Source organism: Pleurodeles waltl, chromosome 7 (genome assembly GCF_031143425.1).
Source record: "Pleurodeles waltl isolate 20211129_DDA chromosome 7, aPleWal1.hap1.20221129, whole genome shotgun sequence".
In the NCBI taxonomy this organism is placed as follows: domain Eukaryota; kingdom Metazoa; phylum Chordata; class Amphibia; order Caudata; family Salamandridae; genus Pleurodeles; species Pleurodeles waltl.
In genome coordinates this window covers 173,236,487-173,257,516 of record NC_090446.1, presented here as the reverse complement: position 1 = coordinate 173,257,516, position 21,030 = coordinate 173,236,487, and the positions used below count along the sequence as shown (strand labels likewise).

The 21,030-nt window shown below is 48.0% G+C and overlaps 1 protein-coding gene across 4 annotated transcripts in view; it reads left to right on the top strand.

Annotated features, from left to right (window-relative positions):
• Positions 1 to 21,030, top strand: part of ZNFX1 (zinc finger NFX1-type containing 1) — a 191,909-nt gene that overhangs the window by 144,077 nt on the left and 26,802 nt on the right. For all 4 annotated transcript variants that reach the window (XM_069243475.1, XM_069243477.1, XM_069243474.1 and 1 more), the window contains exon 13: positions 1,223 to 1,318. In XM_069243475.1, coding sequence (XP_069099576.1) covers positions 1,223 to 1,318 — 96 coding nt within the window. The remainder of the gene's footprint in view (positions 1 to 1,222; positions 1,319 to 21,030) is intronic.

Here is a 21,030-nt window from a genome sequence, read left to right as displayed (position 1 = left end):
TTAAACTTGCAGGGAAGAGTTATTTGAGGTTTATGTTGGCAACCCAAGATATGTGGCTGATCTGTTCTGTTATTAAGGAATATAAACTATGTCTAGGTCAGATTGAATTTTAGCCATACATTCTGGTTTAATGTCCAGACACTATATCAGATGTTGTTAGTTGATGACAAGTTGCTGGAGAGAAATGCACTGTTAGGCAACTAATGCTTCTAGCGATTCCATTTAGATGCTGAAAAACATGGGTGTGTGCATGGGGGCTGAGGGATAAGTAGTTAATTTGGGGAAAATTGACAGTGAAAGGAAGTGAAACATTTTCTGGTGGAGTGGCTGTTGCCCATTTGAGAGTGACTGGCCAGCATCACTTTGTCCACACATTAAACTCCTATCACTAAGTACCTCTTCTACTACAATTAGGCGAGGGACATATAGAAATAAACTGCTACAGAGATGCATGTTTTAACATGTCTACAAAGACAGGTGTTATGACGATCATGGAAAGGGACAACATACTCTTGGTGCTCCAGAATGGATTAGATGCCCCCATGATAATTTTCTCTCTCATTACACCCACTCATGAAGATCACCCCAGAGAGACTGAGGTTGAGGGAGGGGGGAAACTGTGTATACATGCATAATGTTTTCTATGGGACATGCCACTGGTGGAACAGACGGACCTGGGTGTGAGGGTTTGCACCGTTTATGTTCAATAGTAATTCATGCACAATGGAAATCTAATGTAATACAGACTTATGTGGCGCCATGTTTATTGAGAATGTATCAAACTATATGGTCTAGTTAAGTTTAAAGGTTTGTTATTATTAATTTGAGGTCTGTATTAGTCAACATAAAGCAATCATGACAATTACATTTGAAATATGTTAATTCATGTTTACTGACACCACCTTCTGTAAAATACATCCATTTAGACATGAAATAAAAGAAAAACGAAGAGCTATTAAAAAAGTACCTCTTCCCTATCACAAATATCTATCTCCTCCCCATATATGTTTCTTCCTTTTCTACACATCATAACTATATCCACGCTTAACTGAACAGTTTATTTTCTCATGTATCTATCACTTACTGAAAAATTTGCTCACCGCAAAAGTGGCTCATCTTTTATTCATTTCCTCTAGTTCTGTCTTTCTTTCTCCTTTGCCCTTTCCATATTCCTTGGTCAAAAGGCTACTGGCATTTTTTAGATGATTCTCTTCCATTTCAGCACCGCATGCGGCCAGAAATTGCTCGACTTCTGACACCTCATATCTACGAAGAGCTGACTAACCACCCCTCTGTGCTAGAGTATGATATGATCAAGGTGAGTATTCATCAGTACCTCAGAATGGGTATATTGTGTTTGCCTTGGAGGTGCATCGTGGGTATATTGTGTGTGCCTTAGGGGTTCTATCAAGCAGCAGTAGTATAGGTGTAGCCTAGTTGCTGAAGGAAGTCAGGGCCTGATGCCTGATATAGATTTTGGTGTACAAGGTATCGCAAACCGTTGCTGCACTATTTAGAATATCACCTTTTCGACAGTGATGCCTCCACCCGCTCCGATGTGGAAAAGCTTACTCTGAAGGGCTGATTGATTAAGGAGTCATAATACTAAGGACAAAAACCATATGCTCTATTTAGAGCAGGTGGTCTGGTGCTTTTTTATTTCTTGTCTGTCACCCCAGGAAAAACCTGATGGTCTCGAAAATAAAAAATGTACTCCCAAACCTTAGGGGAAAAATCCCTCGGTGTGGTGACCCATTATTTTTGTTTTTTTGTTTTTCAGTAAACACAGAGATGACCACAGCCCGGCGGTGATCTCTAAATATGCCGGTTTTCTGTCCATCAGGGGGGCAGACATAATGTCACCCTAACAGATAAAGACTAGATCAGGCCATCAGCCCAGAGACTCTTCAGTGTTTTAGTTTTTTTCACATACTCCTTGTGCTTGTATATTTGTGCCATTGCCTGAAATCTAACATAGTAGAGATGAGAGATATTGGAAGTGGTGAAGAATAAAGTCAGTTAAACGAATAATTAACCCACTAGGCACTGAACATGCAGTTGTCATTGAATTGTGATTATGGCAGCATGGCTAGGGTCACGAGAGCACATCTACCACTTGGCTGTTCTCTTTGCACTGTGGCCTGTCTGTGGCTGTGTTTTGCTGATCAACTATGCAAAAATAACAGTTGCTTAGCAAAGTCATAGGAATCGTTGTAGGATGTTAAGTGGGTGTGTGCATTTGTGTGCCTGTGCACCAGGGGCTTATTGGTGTCTAGATGAGGAGGTAATCAGAGTATCAGATAAAATGTCTGTATTTGTTTGTTCCTGGTAAGAACCATTTTCTATGTTACATTATATTTGTAGAATGTGTGCCTGTAGATGCACATGCTCTGTATACTTCTGCCATATAGTGTTGGGCTCAGACTTTGCAAATTGTTTTTTGTTGGACGAAGTCTATTGGAGTCACAAGATATCCATTCACTCCAACCTTAGTACGAGCGCTCAAACTTTGCAAATTGTTTTTTGTTGGATGAAGTCTATTGGAGTCACAAGGTATCCATTCACTCCTACCTTAGTAGGGAGCTCACACTGACACCAATTCCTTTGCCAGATTTTAATTCTTTGCCATCGAGTGGAGACACATATTGACAAGACTCTTGGACACAGCACATTCAATGTTTGTGATTTGGCCAACCGTGGCAAAACTTTGATCCCTGACGTCAAGCAAAGTACTTCATCGACACCCGTATTTTTTTCATAATTGACACATAACAGAAGTTGTAGAAGAACGGGGACTCTAAAACAGGGTACCTCAGCCACTGGGGCCCTGTATTGGCGTTCAGTCACTTTTCATTCCATCGACTCCAGAGAGTGAGAGCTACAAAGGGTGATGTAACGTATGCCCTTTACAAAGTGCCCTCAGTGTGACACAAAATACCCATGGACTGACTTACATAGGGAGTGAAATGTGTGCCTTTTTTCAGATCACAAGGATACCTTTGTGCCTTTTGCTCAGGATTTTGCTGTATTTAGCTTTTTCGCCTTAAAAAGACCCGTTGGCAGCATAGAAATCAATGCCTGGCGCACATCTCGATGCAGCCAATCCATAGACACCATGCCTGACATTTTTGGTGAGACTGATTCCCACGGGGTCAGTGAAGAATAAAAAGAGGAGATTGATTTTCAGGGCTTGCCTTTGCACATATCCGGGGCGGAGATAACCCAGTTCAATACCTCTGAACTGGAAGATGTTCCCTTCTCGTATGCCACAGGGCTTAGAACCAAGTTTATGCTAAGGTTCATGAGTATGATTGAACCTGGACACCATAAACCTCAAAGACAGCTGCACACAGAGGCAGAGCACTGCCCCTCTGGGGTCGGCATCTGCAGGTGACGCTTCTCTTTCGGGCTGGATGGTGCATCTCCATGCAGTGACAGTTCAGGGTCTTTGGGCACCTCAACAACTGGGGTTTCACATCAGCTGTCTTGAGCTTCTTGCCATTTACATGGCCCTTCTTTCAGAACATTCAGAGCAAAGTGGTATTGATGATAACCAAAAACAAGACCGCCATGTATTACTCACAGAAATGTGGTGGCATTCCTGTAGGAAGCTGGCTCTTTACATAGTGGGCAAAAATGAGGTACACAGTGCAAAGAGTCCAAGCAATCCCCAGAAGTATCACAGGGGCACAAATGATGTCCCCAATGCTTTCCTTTTGGGTAGTGTGGTCTAGCAGTTAGGCATATCGGAGTGTAGTGCTAAGCATGTAAGGTATACACTCATGCGGTAAGTGAGACAAACTCTCAATAAAGAAATCCGAAACCAATTTATAAAAATAACACATACTTTTATTAAAACTTTGATACCAAAATCACTGGCAATAGTTGAGTACTTTTCGAGTTATTAATTTTTAGAGTTTTCAAAAGTCAACAGTGCATTTTTCAGATAAGGTAATGTTATCATATGGAGGAAGAACACACACTGCATACAGGTAGAGTAGAGCGACTTTTGGGACCAATCTCCTGGACATAGGGTCAGTATGGGGCAAGGTCCAAGGCCACACCAAAAGATTGCCTGGGGTGCACAGGGGCGGCCGAGTGCAGTGGTGCAGTTCATCGCCGGGTGTCTTGTGTAAGTTTATGTGGATCGATCTGGTCACAAAATTGCTGCAGGGGTAGGCTGAGAGTCCAATCCGGTTGAACCACTGAGGGGGTTCAGTTCTTGCAATGCTCGGGGACATAGGGACACCAGTGGTAATGTTCTCCTCGGTCTGGTACATCCTGATGCAGGGGTGGTTTGGACTATCAGGTTTACTGCCACCGGAGGTGGTCGTGGTGCAGAGGGGACCACAGAAACCGGCTGCAGGCATGGACCGGGGGGCCAGTCTTGATAACCAACAGGTAGGCTCTGGTCTCATGAGCCTGGGGAGCATAGGGACACCAGTGGTCCTCTTCTCCTTGGTGCGGGGTGTCTGGAAGCAGAGGTGCAGTTGACTGTCGGGTCTCCGTCACCAGAGGCAGTTGCTATGAGGGGGTCTGCAGACTCATGCTGCAGACACCACCAGGAAGTCCACAGAAGGCAAGCTCAGACTGGGCTTTGTCTCTGCAGGGCCTTGGGACCACCATGACTCCGTTGACCCACTTCAGCTCGGACTAGGCAGCTCGGGTACAGTGGTGATGTCTGGCGTTGGGTTTTTGGCAATCCTGGTCCTCACAGTTCTTTCTTGGGTGCCTGAAGATGGAGGAGAGCATCTCCTCTACTCCAAGGGAGTTCTTCTTGGTGATTTGCGAAGCACTGGCAGCCGTCCCAGTTTCTTGGAGGCTGAAGTGGCAGGACAGGTCAGTTGCTCTTCGAGGGCGGGTGCAGCAGCCACACTGGTAGGGTTGGCACCAGGTCAGTTGTGCTGCTCGGTTCTTGGGTTTAGCAGGCTTCTTGTCCACTCCTTTTGTGGATCTGAGGATTTGGTATCAGGGAGTCCCCTAAATACTCAATTTGGGGGTGTTAAAGGGAGTGAAAGGTAGTAGCCAGTGGGATACTTACCTTTGGGGTCACTAAACCCCCCTAGATGACCACGTCCAGTGGGGAGTGGGCATCACTGTAGGAAGTTGGCTCTGTATGTACTATTTCAAAGTAAGAAATAGCATGCACAGAGTCCAAGGGTTCCCCTTAGAGGTAAGATAGTGGCAAAAAGAGATATTTCTAATGCTCTATTTTGTGATAGTGTAGTCGAGCAGAAGGCTTATCAGAGGGTAGTGTTAAGCATTTGTTGTACACACAAAGGCAATAAATGAGGAACACACACTCAAAGACAATTCCAGGCCAATAGGTTTTTATATAGATAAATATATGTTCGATGGCATCTGTCGCTGTAGATACGCATGTTCTGCAATAGCTCGCCATCTGGTGTTGGGCCGGAGTGTTACAAGTTGTTTTTCTTCGAAGAAGTCTTTCGAGTCACGGGACCGAGTGACTCCTCCTTTTGTCTCCATTGCGCATGGGCGTCGACTCCATCTTTGATTGTTTTTTTTCCGCCATCGGGTTCGGACGTGTTCCTGTCGCTCCGAGTTTCGGAACGGAAAATTAGCTAATTTCGGAAGATTTTCGTCGGTATTGTTGCGTTCGGGATCGGCGTACTTAGGTTCCACACTGCATCGAAGATCGAAGAGCTCCGGTGCCCTTCGGGGTAGTTTTTCGATCCTCCGTCGGGGCCTGGTCGGCCCGACCGCGTGCTGAAGAACGCCGATGGAACGGACCCCGTTCCGTTTCTGCCCCAAATGCCACAATAAATACCCCTACACAGACCAACACTTGGTCTGCAACCTGTGCCTGTCACCTGAGCACAGCGAAGACACCTGCGAGGCCTGTCGTGCGTTCCGGTCCCGAAAAACACTCCGAGACCGTCGAGCCAGAAGACTTCAGATGGCGTCCGCACCGACAGCCCAACGAGAGTTCGAGGAACAGGAAGAGGAAGGTACCTTCTCGATCCAAGACTCAGACTCCGAAGGATTCGACGATACACAAACCGTGAGTAAGACATCGAAGACCACACAGAGAAACATTTACAAGGCCCAGGGGACGCCACTGCCATCCGGCCATGGCTCCACCCATAAATTCGGTGACCGACCGTCGGCACCGAAAAAGGCCCAAACAGTGCCGAGATCGTCCGACTCCGGTCGAGACACCGGCACGCAGCCTTCTCAGGACCGAGAAAGTGCTGGAGACAAGCCTCGACACCGAGATGCCGGTGTGGACACGGCTCGACGCCGAGACAGCGGCACCGAAACAGATCGACGCCGAGAAGTTTCGGCCCCGAAAAAGAAAAAAGTCACCTCGGAGCCGAAAAAACACGCAGACAGGGTTTCGATGCCGAAACAAACTGCAAGCGACCCAGCTTCAGGCTCTTATACAGAAGAGCACTCGCTAACCTCCCAAATGCAGAAGCATAGGTTTGAGGAAGAGCTACAAGCAACTGATGTGGACCATACGCAAAAGCGTATCTTCATACAGCAGGGGACAGGAAAAATAAGCACCCTTCCCCCCATTAGGAGAAAGAGAAGGTTGGAGTTCCAGACTGAACAGACACCACAACCAAAAGTGGTGAAAAGAGTTACCCCACCACCCTCTCCTCCGCCCGTGATTAACGTCTCACCAGCACAAACTCCATCACACTCCCCAGCTCACACCACCATGAGCCAGGGTGACCAAGATCAGGACGCATGGGACCTATACGACGCCCCAGTGTCAGATAACAGTCCGGAGGCATACCCTACGAAGCCATCTCCACCAGAAGACAGCACCGCGTATTCTCAAGTGGTGGCTAGAGCAGCACAATTTCACAACGTAAGCCTCCACTCAGAACAGGTCGAGGATGATTTTTTATTCAACACACTCTCCACCACCCACAGCTCATACCAAAGCCTGCCTATGCTCCCTGGTATGCTCCGGCACGCAAAAGACATCTTTAAGGAGCCGGTCAAAAGTAGGGCCATCACACCAAGGGTGGAAAAAAAGTATAAGGCGCCTCCTACAGACCCGGTTTTCATCACTACACAGCTGCCACCAGACTCTGTCGTTGTAGGAGCAGCTAGGAAAAGGGCCAACTCTCACACATCTGGAGATGCACCACCCCCAGATAAAGAAAGCCGCAAGTTCGATGCGGCTGGTAAAAGAGTCGCAGCACAAGCTGCAAACCAGTGGCGCATCGCGAACTCCCAGGCACTACTTGCGCGCTATGACAGAGCCCACTGGGACGAGATGCAACATCTCATTGAACATCTGCCCAAGGACTTACAAAATAGGGCAAAACAAGTGGTTGAGGAGGGACAGGCCATTTCCAACAACCAGATCCGCTCCTCCATGGACGCTGCAGATACAGCTGCACGGACAATTAATACATCTGTAACTATCAGAAGGCATGCATGGCTCCGAACGTCTGGATTTAAACCAGAGATTCAACAAGCAGTTCTCAATATGCCTTTTAATGAAAAAGAACTGTTCGGTCCAGAAGTGGACACAGCGATTGAGAAACTCAAAAAAGATACGGACACTGCCAAAGCCATGGGCGCACTCTACTCCCCGCAGAGCAGAGGGAATTACAGCACATTCCGTAAAACGCCCTTTCGAGGGGGGTTTCGGGGTCAAAGCACACAAGCCAGCACCTCACAAGCCACACCGTCCAGTTACCAGGGACAGTATAGAGGAGGTTTTCGGGGACAATATAGAGGAGGGCAATTCCCTAGAAATAGAGGAAGATTTCAAAGCCCCAAAACCCCTGCTACTAAACAGTGACTCACATGTCACTCACCCCCTCCACACAACACCAGTGGGGGGAAGAATAGGTCATTATTACAAAGCATGGGAGGAAATCACTACAGACACTTGGGTTCTAGCAATTATCCAACATGGTTATTGTAGGAAGTTGGCTCTGTATGCACTATTTCAAAGTAAGGAATAGTATGCACAGAGTCCAAGGGTTCCCCTTAGAGGTAAGATAGTGGCAAAAAGAGATAATACTAATGCTCTATTTTGTGGTAGTGTGGTCGAGCAGTAGGCTTATCCAAGGAGTAGTGTTAAGCATTTGTTGTACATACACATAGACAATAAATGAGGTACAGACACTCAGAGACAAATCCAGCCAATAGGTTTTTATATAGAAAAATATCTTTTCTTAGTTTATTTTAAGAACCACAGGTTCAAATTCTACATGTAATATCTCATTCGAAAGGTATTGCAGGTAAGTACTTTAGGAACTTCAAATCATCAAAATTGCATGTATACTTTTCAAGTTATTCACAAATAGCTGTTTTAAAAGTGGACACTTAGTGCAATTTTCACAGTTCCTAGGGGAGGTAAGTATTTGTTAGGTTAACCAGGTAAGTAAGACACTTACAGGGCTTAGTTCTTGATCCAAGGTAGCCCACCGTTGGGGGTTCAGAGCAACCCCAAAGTCACCACACCAGCAGCTCAGGGCCGGTCAGGTGCAGAGTTCAAAGTGGTGCCCAAAACACATAGGCTAGAATGGAGAGAAGGGGGTGCCCCGGTTCCGGTCTGCTTGCAGGTAAGTACCCGCGTCTTCGGAGGGCAGACCAGGGGGGTTTTGTAGGGCACCGGGGGGGACACAAGCCCACACAGAAATTTCACCCTCAGCAGCGCGGGGGCGGCCGGGTGCAGTGTAGAAACAAGCGTCGGGTTTGTAATGGAAGTCAATGGGAGATCTAGGGATCTCTTCAGCGCTGCAGGCAGGCAAGGGGGGGGTTCCTCGGGGAAACCTCCACTTGGTCAAGGGAGAGGGACTCCTGGGGGTCACTCCTCCAGTGAAAGTCCGGTCCTTCAGGTCCTGGGGGCTGCGGGTGCAGGGTCTCTCCCAGGCGTCGGGACTTAGGATTCAAAGAGTCGCGGTCAGGGGAAGCCTCGGGATTCCCTCTGCAGGCGGCGCTGTGGGGGATCAGGGGGGACAGGTTTTTGTACTCACAGTCTTAGAGTAGTCCTGGGGTCCCTCCTGAGGTGTTGGATCGCCACCAGCCGAGTCGGGGTCGCCGGGTGCAGTGTTGCAAGTCTCACGCTTCTTGCGGGGAGCTTGCAGGGTTCTTTAAAGTTGCTGGAAACAAAGTTGCAGCTTTTCTTGGAGCAGGTCCGCTGTCCTCTGGAGTTTCTTGTCTTTTCGAAGCCGGGGCAGTCCTCAGAGGATGTCGAGGTCGCTGGTCCCTTTGGAAGGCGTCGCTGGAGCAGGATCTTTGGAAGGCAGGAGACAGGCCGGTGAGTTTCTGGAGCCAAGGCAGTTGTCGTCTTCTGGTCTTCCTCTGCAGGGGTTTTCAGCTAGGCAGTCCTTCTTCTTGTAGTTGCAGGAATCTAATTTTCTAGGGTTCAGGGTAGCCCTTAAATACTAAATTTAAGGGCGTGTTTAGGTCTGGGGGGTTAGTAGCCAATGGCTACTAGCCCTGAGGGTGGGTACACCCTCTTTGTGCCTCCTCCCAAGGGGAGGGGGTCACAATCCTAACCCTATTGGGGGAATCCTCCATCTGCAAGATGGAGGATTTCTAAAAGTTAGAGTCACTTCAGCTCAGGACACCTTAGGGGCTGTCCTGACTGGCCAGTGAGTCCTCCTTGTTTTTCTCATTATTTTCTCCGGCCTTGCCGCCAAAAGTGGGGCCTGGCCGGAGGGGGTGGGCAACTCCACTAGCTGGAGTGTCCTGCTGGGTTGGCACAAAGGAGGTGAGCCTTTGAGGCTCACCGCCAGGTGTGACAATTCCTGCCTGGGGGAGGTGTTAGCATCTCCACCCAGTGCAGGCTTTGTTACTGGCCTCAGAGTGACAAAGGCACTCTCCCCATGGGGCCAGCAACATGTCTCGGTTTGTGGCAGGCTGCTAAAACTAGTCAGCCTACACAGATAGTCGGTTAAGTTTCAGGGGGTACCTCTAAGGTGCCCTCTGGGGTGTATTTTACAATAAAATGTACACTGGCATCAGTGTGCATTTATTGTGCTGAGAAGTTTGATACCAAACTTCCCAGTTTTCAGTGTAGCCATTATGGTGCTGTGGAGTTCGTGTTTGACAAACTCCCAGACCATATACTCTTATGGCTACCCTGCACTTACAATGTCTAAGGTTTTGTTTAGACACTGTAGGGGTACCATGCTCATGCACTGGTACCCTCACCTATGGTATAGTGCACCCTGCCTTAGGGCTGTAAGGCCTGCTAGAGGGGTGTCCTACCTATACTGCATAGGCAGTGAGAGGCTGGCATGGCACCCTGAGGGGAGTGCCATGTCGACTTACTCGTTTTGTCCTCACTAGCACACACAAGCTGGCAAGCAGAGTGTCTGTGCTGAGTGAGAGGTCTCCAGGGTGGCATAAGACATGCTGCAGCCCTTAGAGACCTTCCTTGGCATCAGGGCCCTTGGTACTAGAAGTACCAGTTACAAGGGACTTATCTGGATGCCAGGGTCTGCCAATTGTGGATACAAAAGTACAGGTTAGGGAAAGAACACTGGTGCTGGGGCCTGGTTAGCAGGCCTCAGCACACTTTCAATTGTAAACATAGCATCAGCAAAGGCAAAAAGTCAGGGGGCAACCATGCCAAGGAGGCATTTCCTTACAGTTATTGCATAGAATTTCTACAATTCCCTCCAAACATACCACCAAAAGCACAAAATTTAACAACACACCATTCCAATCTCCTGGAGATAGAAGTGCAGGCACTATTGCAAAAGAATGCAATCGAATTAGTGCCAAACACACAAATAAACACAGGAGTTTACTCACTGTACTTTCTGATACCAAAGAAGGACAAAACGCTGAGACCAATCCTAGACCTCAGAGTAGTGAACACTTTCATCAAATCAGACCACTTCCACATGGTCACACTACAAGAAGTATTGCCATTGCTAAAACTACACGACTACATGGCAACTTTAGACCTCAAGGATGCTTATTTCCATATACCAATACACCCATCGCACAGGAAATACCTAAGGTTTGTATTCAAAGGAATACATTACCAATTCAAGGTACTGCCTTTCGGATTAACAACCGCACCAAGAGTCTTTACCAAATGTCTAGCGGTAGTCGCTGCACACATAAGAAGGCAGCAAATACATGTGTTCCCATATTTGGACGACTGGCTAATCAAGGCCCATTCGTTCATACAGTGCTCAAATCACACAAATCAGATCATACAAACCCTCTTCAAACTCGGGTTCACCGTCAACTTTACAAAATCCAACATTCTGCCGCGCAAGGTACAACAATACCTAGGAGCCATAATAGACACCTCAAAGGGAGTAGCCACTCCAAGTCCACAAAGAATTCTAAATTTCAACACCATCATACAACGCATGTATCCAACACAAAAGATACAGGCAAAGATGGTATTACAACTCCTAGGCATGATGTCTTCATGCATAGCCATTGTCCCAAACGCAAGACTGCACATGAGGCCCTTACAACAATGCCTAGCATCACAGTGGTCTCAAGCACAGGGTCACCTTCTAGATCTGGTGTTAATAGACCGCCAAACTTACCTCTCGCTCCTGTGGTGGAACAACATAAATTTAAACAAGGGGCGGCCTTTCCAAGACCCAGTGCCACAATACGTAATAACAACAGATGCTTCCATGACAGGGTGGGGAGCACACCTCGATCAACACAGCATACAAGGACAATGGAACGTACATCAAACAAAACTGCATATCAATCACCTAGAACTTCTAGCAGTTTTTCAAGCACTAAAAGCTTTCCAACCAATAATAGTTCACAAATACATTCTCGTCAAAACAGACAACATGACAACAATGTATTATCTAAACAAGCAGGGGGGGACGCACTCCACGCAGTTAAGCCTGCTAGCACAAAAGATTTGGCATTGGGCAATTCACAACCAAATTCGCCTAATAGCACAGTTTATACCAGGGATCCAAAATCAACTCGCAGACAATCTCTCTCGAGATCACCAACAGGTCCACGAATGGGAAATTCACCCCCAAATTCTGAACACTTATTTCAAACTCTGGGGAACACCTCAGATAGACTTGTTTGCGACAAGGGAGAACGCAAAATGCCAAAACTTCGCATCCAGATACCCACACGAACAATCCCAAGGCAATGCCCTATGGATGAACTGGTCAGGGATATTTGCTTACGCTTTTCCTCCTCTCCCTCTCCTTCCTTACCTGGTAAACAAACTCAGTCAAAGCAAACTCAAACTCATATTGATAGCACCAACTTGGGCAAGGCAACCCTGGTACACAACGCTGCTAGACCTATCAGTGGTACCCTGCATCAAATTGCCCAACAGGCCAGATCTGTTGACACAGCACAACCAAAAGATCAGACACCCAGATCCAGCATCGCTGAATCTAGCAATCTGGCTCCTGAAATCCTAGAATTCGGGCACTTACAACTTACCCAAGAATGTATGGAAGTCATAAAACAAGCCAGAAGGCCATCCACCAGGCACTGCTATGCAAGTAAATGGAAGAGGTTTGTTTGCTACTGCCATATTAATCAAATACAACCATTACACACAACTCCAGAACATGTAGTGGGTTACTTGCTTCACTTACAAAAATCTAACCTAGCTTTCTCTTCCATTAAAATACACCTTGCAGCAATATCTGCATACCTGCAGACTACCTATTCAACTTCCCTATATAAGATACCAGTCATTAAAGCATTCATGGAGGGCCTTAGGAGAATTATACCACCAAGAACACCACCTGTTCCTTCATGGAACCTAAATGTTGTCCTAACTAGACTTATGGGTCCACCTTTTGAACCCATGCACTCCTGCGACATACAGTTCCTAACCTGGAAGGTGGCATTTCTCATCGCCATTACTTCCCTAAGAAGAGTAAGCGAAATTCAGGCGTTTACAATACAGGAACCTTTTATACAACTACACAAAAATAAAGTCGTCCTAAGGACCAATCCTAAATTTTTGCCAAAGGTTATTTCACCGTTCCATCTAAATCAAACAGTGGAACTTCCAGTGTTCTTTCCACAGCCAGATACCGTAGCTGAAAGGGCACTACATACATTAGATGTCAAAAGAGCATTGATGTATTACATTGACAGAACAAAAAACATCAGAAAGACTAAACAACTCTTTATTGCATTTCAAAAACCTCATGCAGGAAACCCAATTTCAAAACAAGGTATAGCCAGATGGATAGTTAAATGCATCCAAATCTGCTACCTTAAAGCTAAACGACAGCTGCCCATTACACCAAGGGCACACTCAACCAGAAAGAAAGGTGCTACCATGGCCTTTCTAGGAAACATCCCAATGCAAGAAATATGTAAGGCAGCCACATGGTCTACGCCTCACACATTCACCAAGCACTACTGTGTAGACGTGTTATCCGCACAACAAGCCACAGTAGGTCAAGCCGTATTAAGAACATTATTTCAGACTACTTCCACTCCTACAGGCTGATCCACCGCTTTTTGGGGAAATAACTGCTTACTAGTCTATGCAGAACATGCGTATCTACAGCGACAGATGCCATCGAACTGAAAATGTCACTTACCCAGTGTACATCTGTTCGTGGCATCAGTCGCAGTAGATTCGCATGTGCCCACCCGCCTCCCCGGGAGCCTGTAGCAGTTTGGAAGTTACCTTCAATTATTTATATATGTATCATCTCAACCTTAAATAGGTGCATACTTAGTCACTCCATTGCATGGGCACTATTACTACAATTCAACTCCTACCTCACCCTCTGCGGGGAAAAACAATCAAAGATGGAGTCGACGCCCATGCGCAATGGAGACAAAAGGAGGAGTCACTCGGTCCCGTGACTCGAAAGACTTCTTCGAAGAAAAATAACTTGTAACACTCCGGCCCAACACCAGATGGCGAGCTATTGCAGAACATGCGAATCTACTGCGACTGATGCCACGAACAGATGTACACTGGGTAAGTGACATTTTCATTTCTTAGTTTATTTTAAGAACCGCAGGTTCAAGATTTACAAACAATACTTAAAATGAAAGGTATTTCACTCAGGTATCTTAGGAACTTTGAATCATCACAATAGCATGTGCAGTTTTGGCAAAAATGGCAATAAGCTATTTTAAAATTGGGCACACTGCAATAATCAACAGTTCCTGGGGGAGGTAAGTATTTGATAGTTTCACGGGTAAACAAAGCACTTACAAGGTTCAAAGTTGGGTCCAAGGTAGCCCACCGTTGGGGTTTCAAGGCAACCCCAAAGTTACCACACCAGCAGCTCAGGGCCGGTCAGGTGCAGAGGTCAAAGTGGTGCCCAAAACACATAGGCTTCAATGGAAATAGGGGTGCACCGGTTCCAGTCTGCCAGCAGGTAAGTACCCGCGTCTTCGGAGGGCACACAAAGGGGGTTTTGTAGGGCACCGGGGGGGGACACGAGGAGGCACAGAAAGTACACCCTCAGCGGCACAGGGGCGGCCGGGTGTAGAGTGCAAACAAGCGTCGGGTTTCAATAGGATTCAATGGGAAACCCAGGGGTCTCTTCAGCGATGCAGGCAAGGGGGGGGGGCTCCTCGGGGTAGCCACCACCTAGATTAGGAAGAGGGCCGCCTGGGGGTCACTCCTGCACTGGAGTTCGGATCCTTCAGGTCCTGGGGGCTGCGGGTGCAGTGTGGTTCCCAGCAGGCAGTCGCGGTCATGGGGAGCCTCTGGATTCCCTCTGCAGGCGTCGCTGTGAGGGCTCAGGGGGGGTCAACTCTGGCTACTTACGGGCTCGCAGTTGCCGGGGAGTCCTCCCTGTAGAGTTAGTTTTCTGCAAGTCGAGCCGGGGGCGTCGGGTGCAGAATGGAAAGTCTCACGCTTCCGGCGGCAAACGTGTGGTCTTTAAATGTTGCTTCTTTGTTGCAAAGTTGCAGTCTTTGTGGAACAGGGCCGCTGTCCTCTGGAGTTTCTTGGTACTTTTAGATGCAGGGTAGTCCTCTGAGGCTTCAGAGGTCGCTGGACCCTAGGGGACGCGTTGCTGTTGCAGTTTTTCTTGAAGTGGGGAAGTGAAGCAGTTGGTGTCTCTGTCTTCTCTGCAGGGCTTCAAGTCAGCAGTCCTTCTTCGTCTTCAGGTTGCAGGAATCTGATTTCCTAGGTTCTGGGGAGGCCCTAAATACTGAATTTAGGGGTGTGTTTAGGTCAGGGAGGGCAGTAGCCAATGGCTACTGTCCTTGAGGGTGGCTACACACTCTTTGTGCCTCCTCCCTGGTGGGAGGGTGGCACATCCCTAATCCTATTGGGGGAATCCTCCAAAATCAAGATGGAGGATTTCTAAAGGCAGGGGTCACCTCAGCTCAGGACACCTTAGGGGCTGTCCTGACTGGTGGGTGACTCTTCCTTGTTTTTCTCATTATCTCCTCTGGACTTGCCACCAAAAGTGGGGGCTGCGTCCAGGGGGGCGGGCATCTCCACTAGCTGGAGTGCCCTGGGGCATTGTAACACGACGCCTGAGCCTTTGAGGCTCACTGCTAGGTGTTATAGTTCCTGCAGGGGGGAGGTGGGAAGCACCTCCACCCAGAGCAGGCTTTTGTTTCTGTCCTCAGAGAGCACAAAGGCCCTCACCACATGGGGTCAGAAACTCGTCTCTCAGCAGCAGGCAGGCACAGACCAGTCAGTCCTGCACTGAACAATTGGGTAAAATACAGGGGGTATCTCTAAGATGCCCTCTGTGTGCATTTTTTGAATATATCCAACACTGGCATCAGTGTGGGTTTATTATTCTGAGAAGTTTGATGCCAAACTTCCCAGTATTCAGTGTAGCCATTATGGAGCTGTGGAGTTCGTTTTTGACAAACTCCCAGACCATATACTTAATATGGCCACAACTGTACTTACAATGTCTAAGAATATACTTAGACACTGTAGGGGCATATTGCTCATGCAGCTATGCCCTCACCTGTGGTATAGTGCACCCTGCCTTAGGGCTGTAAGGCCTGCTAGAGGGGTGACTTACCTATGCCACAGGCAGTATTTTGTGTGCATGGCATCCTTAGGGGGATGCCATGTTGACTTTGCCTTTTTCTCCCCACCAACACACACAATCAGCAATGGCAGTGCGCATGTGTTAGGTGAGGGGTCCCTTAGGGTGGCACAACATATGCTGCAGCCCTTAGGGACCTTCCCTGGTCACAGGGCCCTTGGTACCACTGGTACCTTTTACAAGGGACTTATCTGTGTGCCGGGGTGTGCCAATTGTGGAAACAATGATATAGTTTAGGTGAAAGAACACTGGTGCTGGGGCCTGGTTAGCAGGGTCCCAGCACACTTTTCAGTCAAGTCAGCATCAGTATCAGGCAAAAAGTGGGGGGTAAGTGCAACAGGGAGCCATTTCCTTACAATCACCCTGTCCAGAGTTCCTAAATTCCACCACATTCAAGATGGTGGAATTTCCTAAGTTGTGTCCACTTCGGGTTGGTCACCCTAGGGATCTTTCCAATGTGGAAGTATGACACGCCTCCTGCAAAGCTCATTTTCTCGCCTGCTCAGGTGCCAGACGGGCCCTGTTGCAGGAGGGTTGGCATCTTCCTCTGAGAAAGGCCAGCTCTGCATACCAAAGGCGGTGGGCTTCTTTGAAGCTCCTGCCTTGGAATGGAGGTCATCCTGTGGGGAGGGGTGTGTTACACCCTAGCCCAGACAGGCTTTTGTTTCTGACCTCTTGAAAGCAGAGGCTCTCTCCCTGGGGGGTCAGATTCTCATTTGTTGGTGGCAGGCTGGCCAGAACCAGTCAGTAAGCTCACCAGGAGTTGGTAGGTTTTTCAGGGGGCAACCCTAAGTTGCCCTCTGGATGCATGTATTAATAAATCCATCACTAGAATCAGTGGCAATTTATTATTGTAAAGAAATGGCTCCCTGTTGCAGTTACCCCCCACTTTTTGCCTGATACTGATGCTGACTTGACTGAGAAGTGTGCTGGGACCCTGCTAACCAGGCCCCAGCACCAGTGTTCTTTCACCTAAAATGTACTTTTGATTCCACAATTGGCACACCCTGGCATCCAGGTAAGTCCCTTGTAACTGGTACCCCTGGTACCAAGGGCCCTGATGCCAGGGAAGGTCTCTAAGGGCTGCAGCATATCTTATGCCACCCTGGGGACCCCTCACTCAGCACAGACACACTGCTTGCCAGCTTGTGTGTGCTGATGAGAACAAAACGAGTAAGTCGACATGGTACTCCCCTCAGGGTGCCATGCCAACCTCACACTGCCTATGCAGTATAGATAAGTCACCCCTCTAGTAGGCCTTACAGCCCTAAGGCAGGGTGCACTATACCATAGGTGAGGGCACCAGTGCATGAGCACTATGCCCCTACAGTGTCTAAGCAAAACCTTAGACATTGTAAGTGCAGGGTAGCCATAAGAGTATATGGTCTGGGAGTCTGTCAAAAACGAACTCCACAGCTCCATAATGGCTACACTGAATACTGGGAAGTTTGGTATCAAACTTCTCAGAATAATAAACCCACACTGATGCCAGTGTTGGATTTATTAAACAAAATGCACACAGAGGGCATCTTAGAGATACCCCCTGTATTTTACCCAATTGTTCAGTGCAGGACTGACTGGTCTGTGCCAGCCTGCTGCTGAGAGACGAGTGTCTGACCTCATGCGGTGAGAGCCTTTGTGCTCTCTGAGGACAGAAACAAAGCCTGCTCTGGGTGGAGGTGCTTCACACCTCCCCCCTGCAGGAACTATAACACCTAGCAGTGAGCTTCAAAGGCTCAAGCTTCGTGTTACAATGCCCCAGGGCACTCCAGCTAGTGGAGATGCCCGCCCCCTGGACACAGCCCCCACTTTTGGCGGCAAGTCCAGGAGAGATAATGAGAAAAACAAGGAGGAGTCACTGGCCAGTCAGGACAGCCCCTAAGGTGTCCTGAGCTGAGGTGACTCTGACTTTTAGAAATCCTCCATCTTGTAGAAGGAGGATTCCCCCAATAGGGATAGGAATGTGACCCCCTCCCCTTGGGAGGAGGCACAAAGAGGGTGTACCCACCCTCAGGGCTAGTAGCCATTGGCTACTAACCCCCCAGACCTAAACACGCCCTTAAATTTAGTATTTAAGGGCTCCCCTGAACGTAAGAATTTAGATTCCTGAAACTACAAGAAGAAGAAGACTGCTGAGCTGAAAAACCCCTGCAGAGGAAGAACAGAAGACACCAACTGCTTTGGCCCCAGACTTACCGGCCTGTCTCCTGCCTTCCAAAGAAACCTGCTCCAGCGACGCTTTCCAAGGGACCAGCGACCTCTGAATCCTCTGAGGACTGCCCTGCTTCAAGAAAGACAAGAAACCCCCGAGGACAGCGGCACTGCTCCAAAAGAACTGCAACTTTGTTTCAAAGGAGCAGATTTAAAGACCCCTGCAACTCCCCGCAAGAAGCGTGAGACTTGCAACACTGCACCCGGCGACCCCGACTCGACTGGTGGAGAACCAACACCTCAGGGAGGACCCTCCGGCGACTCCAAGACTGCGAGTAACCAAAGTTGTCCCCCCTGAGCCCCCACAGCGACGCCTGCAGAGGGAATCCCGAGGCTCCCCCTGACCGCGACTGCCTGAACTCCATTTCCCGACGGCTGGAAAAGACCCTGCACCCGCAGCCCCCAGCACCTAAAGGAACGGAACTCCTGTGCAAGAGTGACCCCAGGAGGCCCTCTCCCTTGCCCAGGTGGTGGCTACCCCGAGGAGCCCCTCCCTTGCCTGCCTGCAACGCTGAAGAGATCCCTTGATCTCCCATAGGAAACTATTGGAAACCCGACGCGTGTTCCCACACTGCACCCGGCCGCCCCCGCGCTGCTGAGGGTGTACTTTTTGTGTGGACTTGTGTCCCCCACGGTGCCCTACAAAACCCCCCTGGTCTGCCCTCCGAAGACGCGGGTACTTACCTGCTGGCAGACTGGAACCGGGGCACCCCCTTCTCTCCATTATAGCCTATGTGTTTTGGGCACCTCTTTGACCTCTGCACCTGACCGGCCCTGAGCTGCTGGTGTGGTGACTTTGGGGTTGCTCTGAACCCCCAACGGTGGGCTACCTTGGACCAAGAACTGAAACCTGTAAGTGACTTACTTACCTGTGAAACCGAACAATACTTTACCTCCCCCAGGAACTGTGAAAATTGCACTGTGTCCACTTTTAAAACAGCTTATTGTGTTTTATGTAAAAAGTATACATGCTAATGTAATGATTCAAAGTTCCTAAAGTACTTACCTGCAATACCTTTCAAATGAGATATTACATGTAGAATTTGAACCTGTGGTTCTTAAAATAAACTAAGAAAATATATTTTTCTATAACAAAACCTATTGGCTGGATTTGTCTCCGAGTGTGTGTTCCTCATTTATTGCCTATGTGTATGTACAACAAATGCTTAACACTACTCCTTTGATAAGCCTACTGCTCGACCACACTACCACAAAATAGAGCATTAGTATTATCTCTTTTTGCCACTATTTTACCTCTAAGGGGAACCCTTGGACTCTGTGCATACTATTCCTTACTTTGAAATAGTGCATACAGAGCCAACTTCCTACAATTATTACAAGATGTTTATAGCAAACATTCCTATTTTCAGTGCAGCTGTCATGTAGCTGGGGAACTCGTATTGACCAGTGTCCAGCACATGAATTTAAAATGGCTTCACTGTTCACTTACTATGCCTAAGATGCGACAAAGTCCTAGCAGGGGCATATTGCTCTTCCAGATATGCCCACACATGTAATATACTGCTCCTTCCATTAGTGCTGTAAGGCTTGCTGTAGGGGGACTTACAAATGATACTTGCAGTATTTAGAAGACATGGCACATAGTCTGTGTGCCATGTCGTGTTTTCACTTTTATGGATCACCTTGTCACGCAGACTGCAATGGTAGTCTGCATAAGGTTGGTGCTGGACCCCTTAGAGTGGCACAAGTTGGGCTGCAGCTGTTAGGGTCTCTCTTCAGTACCCATTCCCTAGGTACCAGGGGTACAAGTTACAAGGGACTAATGGTGGCGCTAAGGGCCTGGTCACTTGGGGATCAGGTGACCAGGTATCTTGTTTTGGGGAAGGAATACTGGCACTGGGGACATGGTTAGCAGGAACTCAGTTCACTTCAGTCAAAGTTGCATCTAAAAAACAGGCAAAAAATATGTGGGGGTTAGTGCAACGAGAACCCAGCTTCCTATAGTGTGTCTATGAGGTGGACACTGGTGACCATATGCCTGTCAAGAGCAAAATATACAGACAGTCTGACCATGTGAAGGATAGCATCAAAACTGAAGCCAGCAAGATGCTTGAGATACAGGTAATTGAGCCACCTGACAGTCCCTGGGCCAGCCCGGTGGTCTTAGTCCTCAAACCTCATTCCAACCAGAGCTGAGGTTTTGCATGGACTATAGAAGACTCCCTGCTGTCACCAACACAGATGCACACCCTATCCCAAGAGCAGATGAACTGATTGACAGGTTAGGGGCTGTCAAGTTTCTCAGTACTATTGATTTGACATCAGGGTACTGGCAAATTGGTCTAACCCCTGGAGCAAAAGAAAGATCTGCATTCAGATGGATATTACCAGTTTACTGTTATGTCATTTAGGTTAACGAATGCCCCTGCTACATTCCAAAGGTTTGCAAATTAAGTCCATGCTGGGTTGGAAGCCTTTAATACAGCATATCTTGATGAAATTGTTGTCTTTAGCTCCACTTGGTAGGATCACCTGATCCACCTTGGCAAGGTTATTGAAGCTCTGAAGTGCAGGCCTCATGATCAAGGCAAGCAAGTGTCAGGGTCCCCGTACCCCTGGGCCCACTCCAATTCAGTTGGGGTTTGGGGGGGAGATGTGCGGCATATATATGCCTGGCCCACCTGGGGTCTCCTGCGCTTTTTTTTTTTTTTTGCAGCAAATTTGTGACCCCGCTGCGAATTTGTGGCAATGTTTTTTTTTTTTTATGTCCTTTTTTTCCCCTGGGGGGAGGGGCTGTGGGACCCCAGAGCTAGAGCTAAAGGTTCAGGGTGTTCCTACCCTGACCCTTTTTCTTATTTATATTCTTTTTTTCAGGGACTCGGCTAAAGCC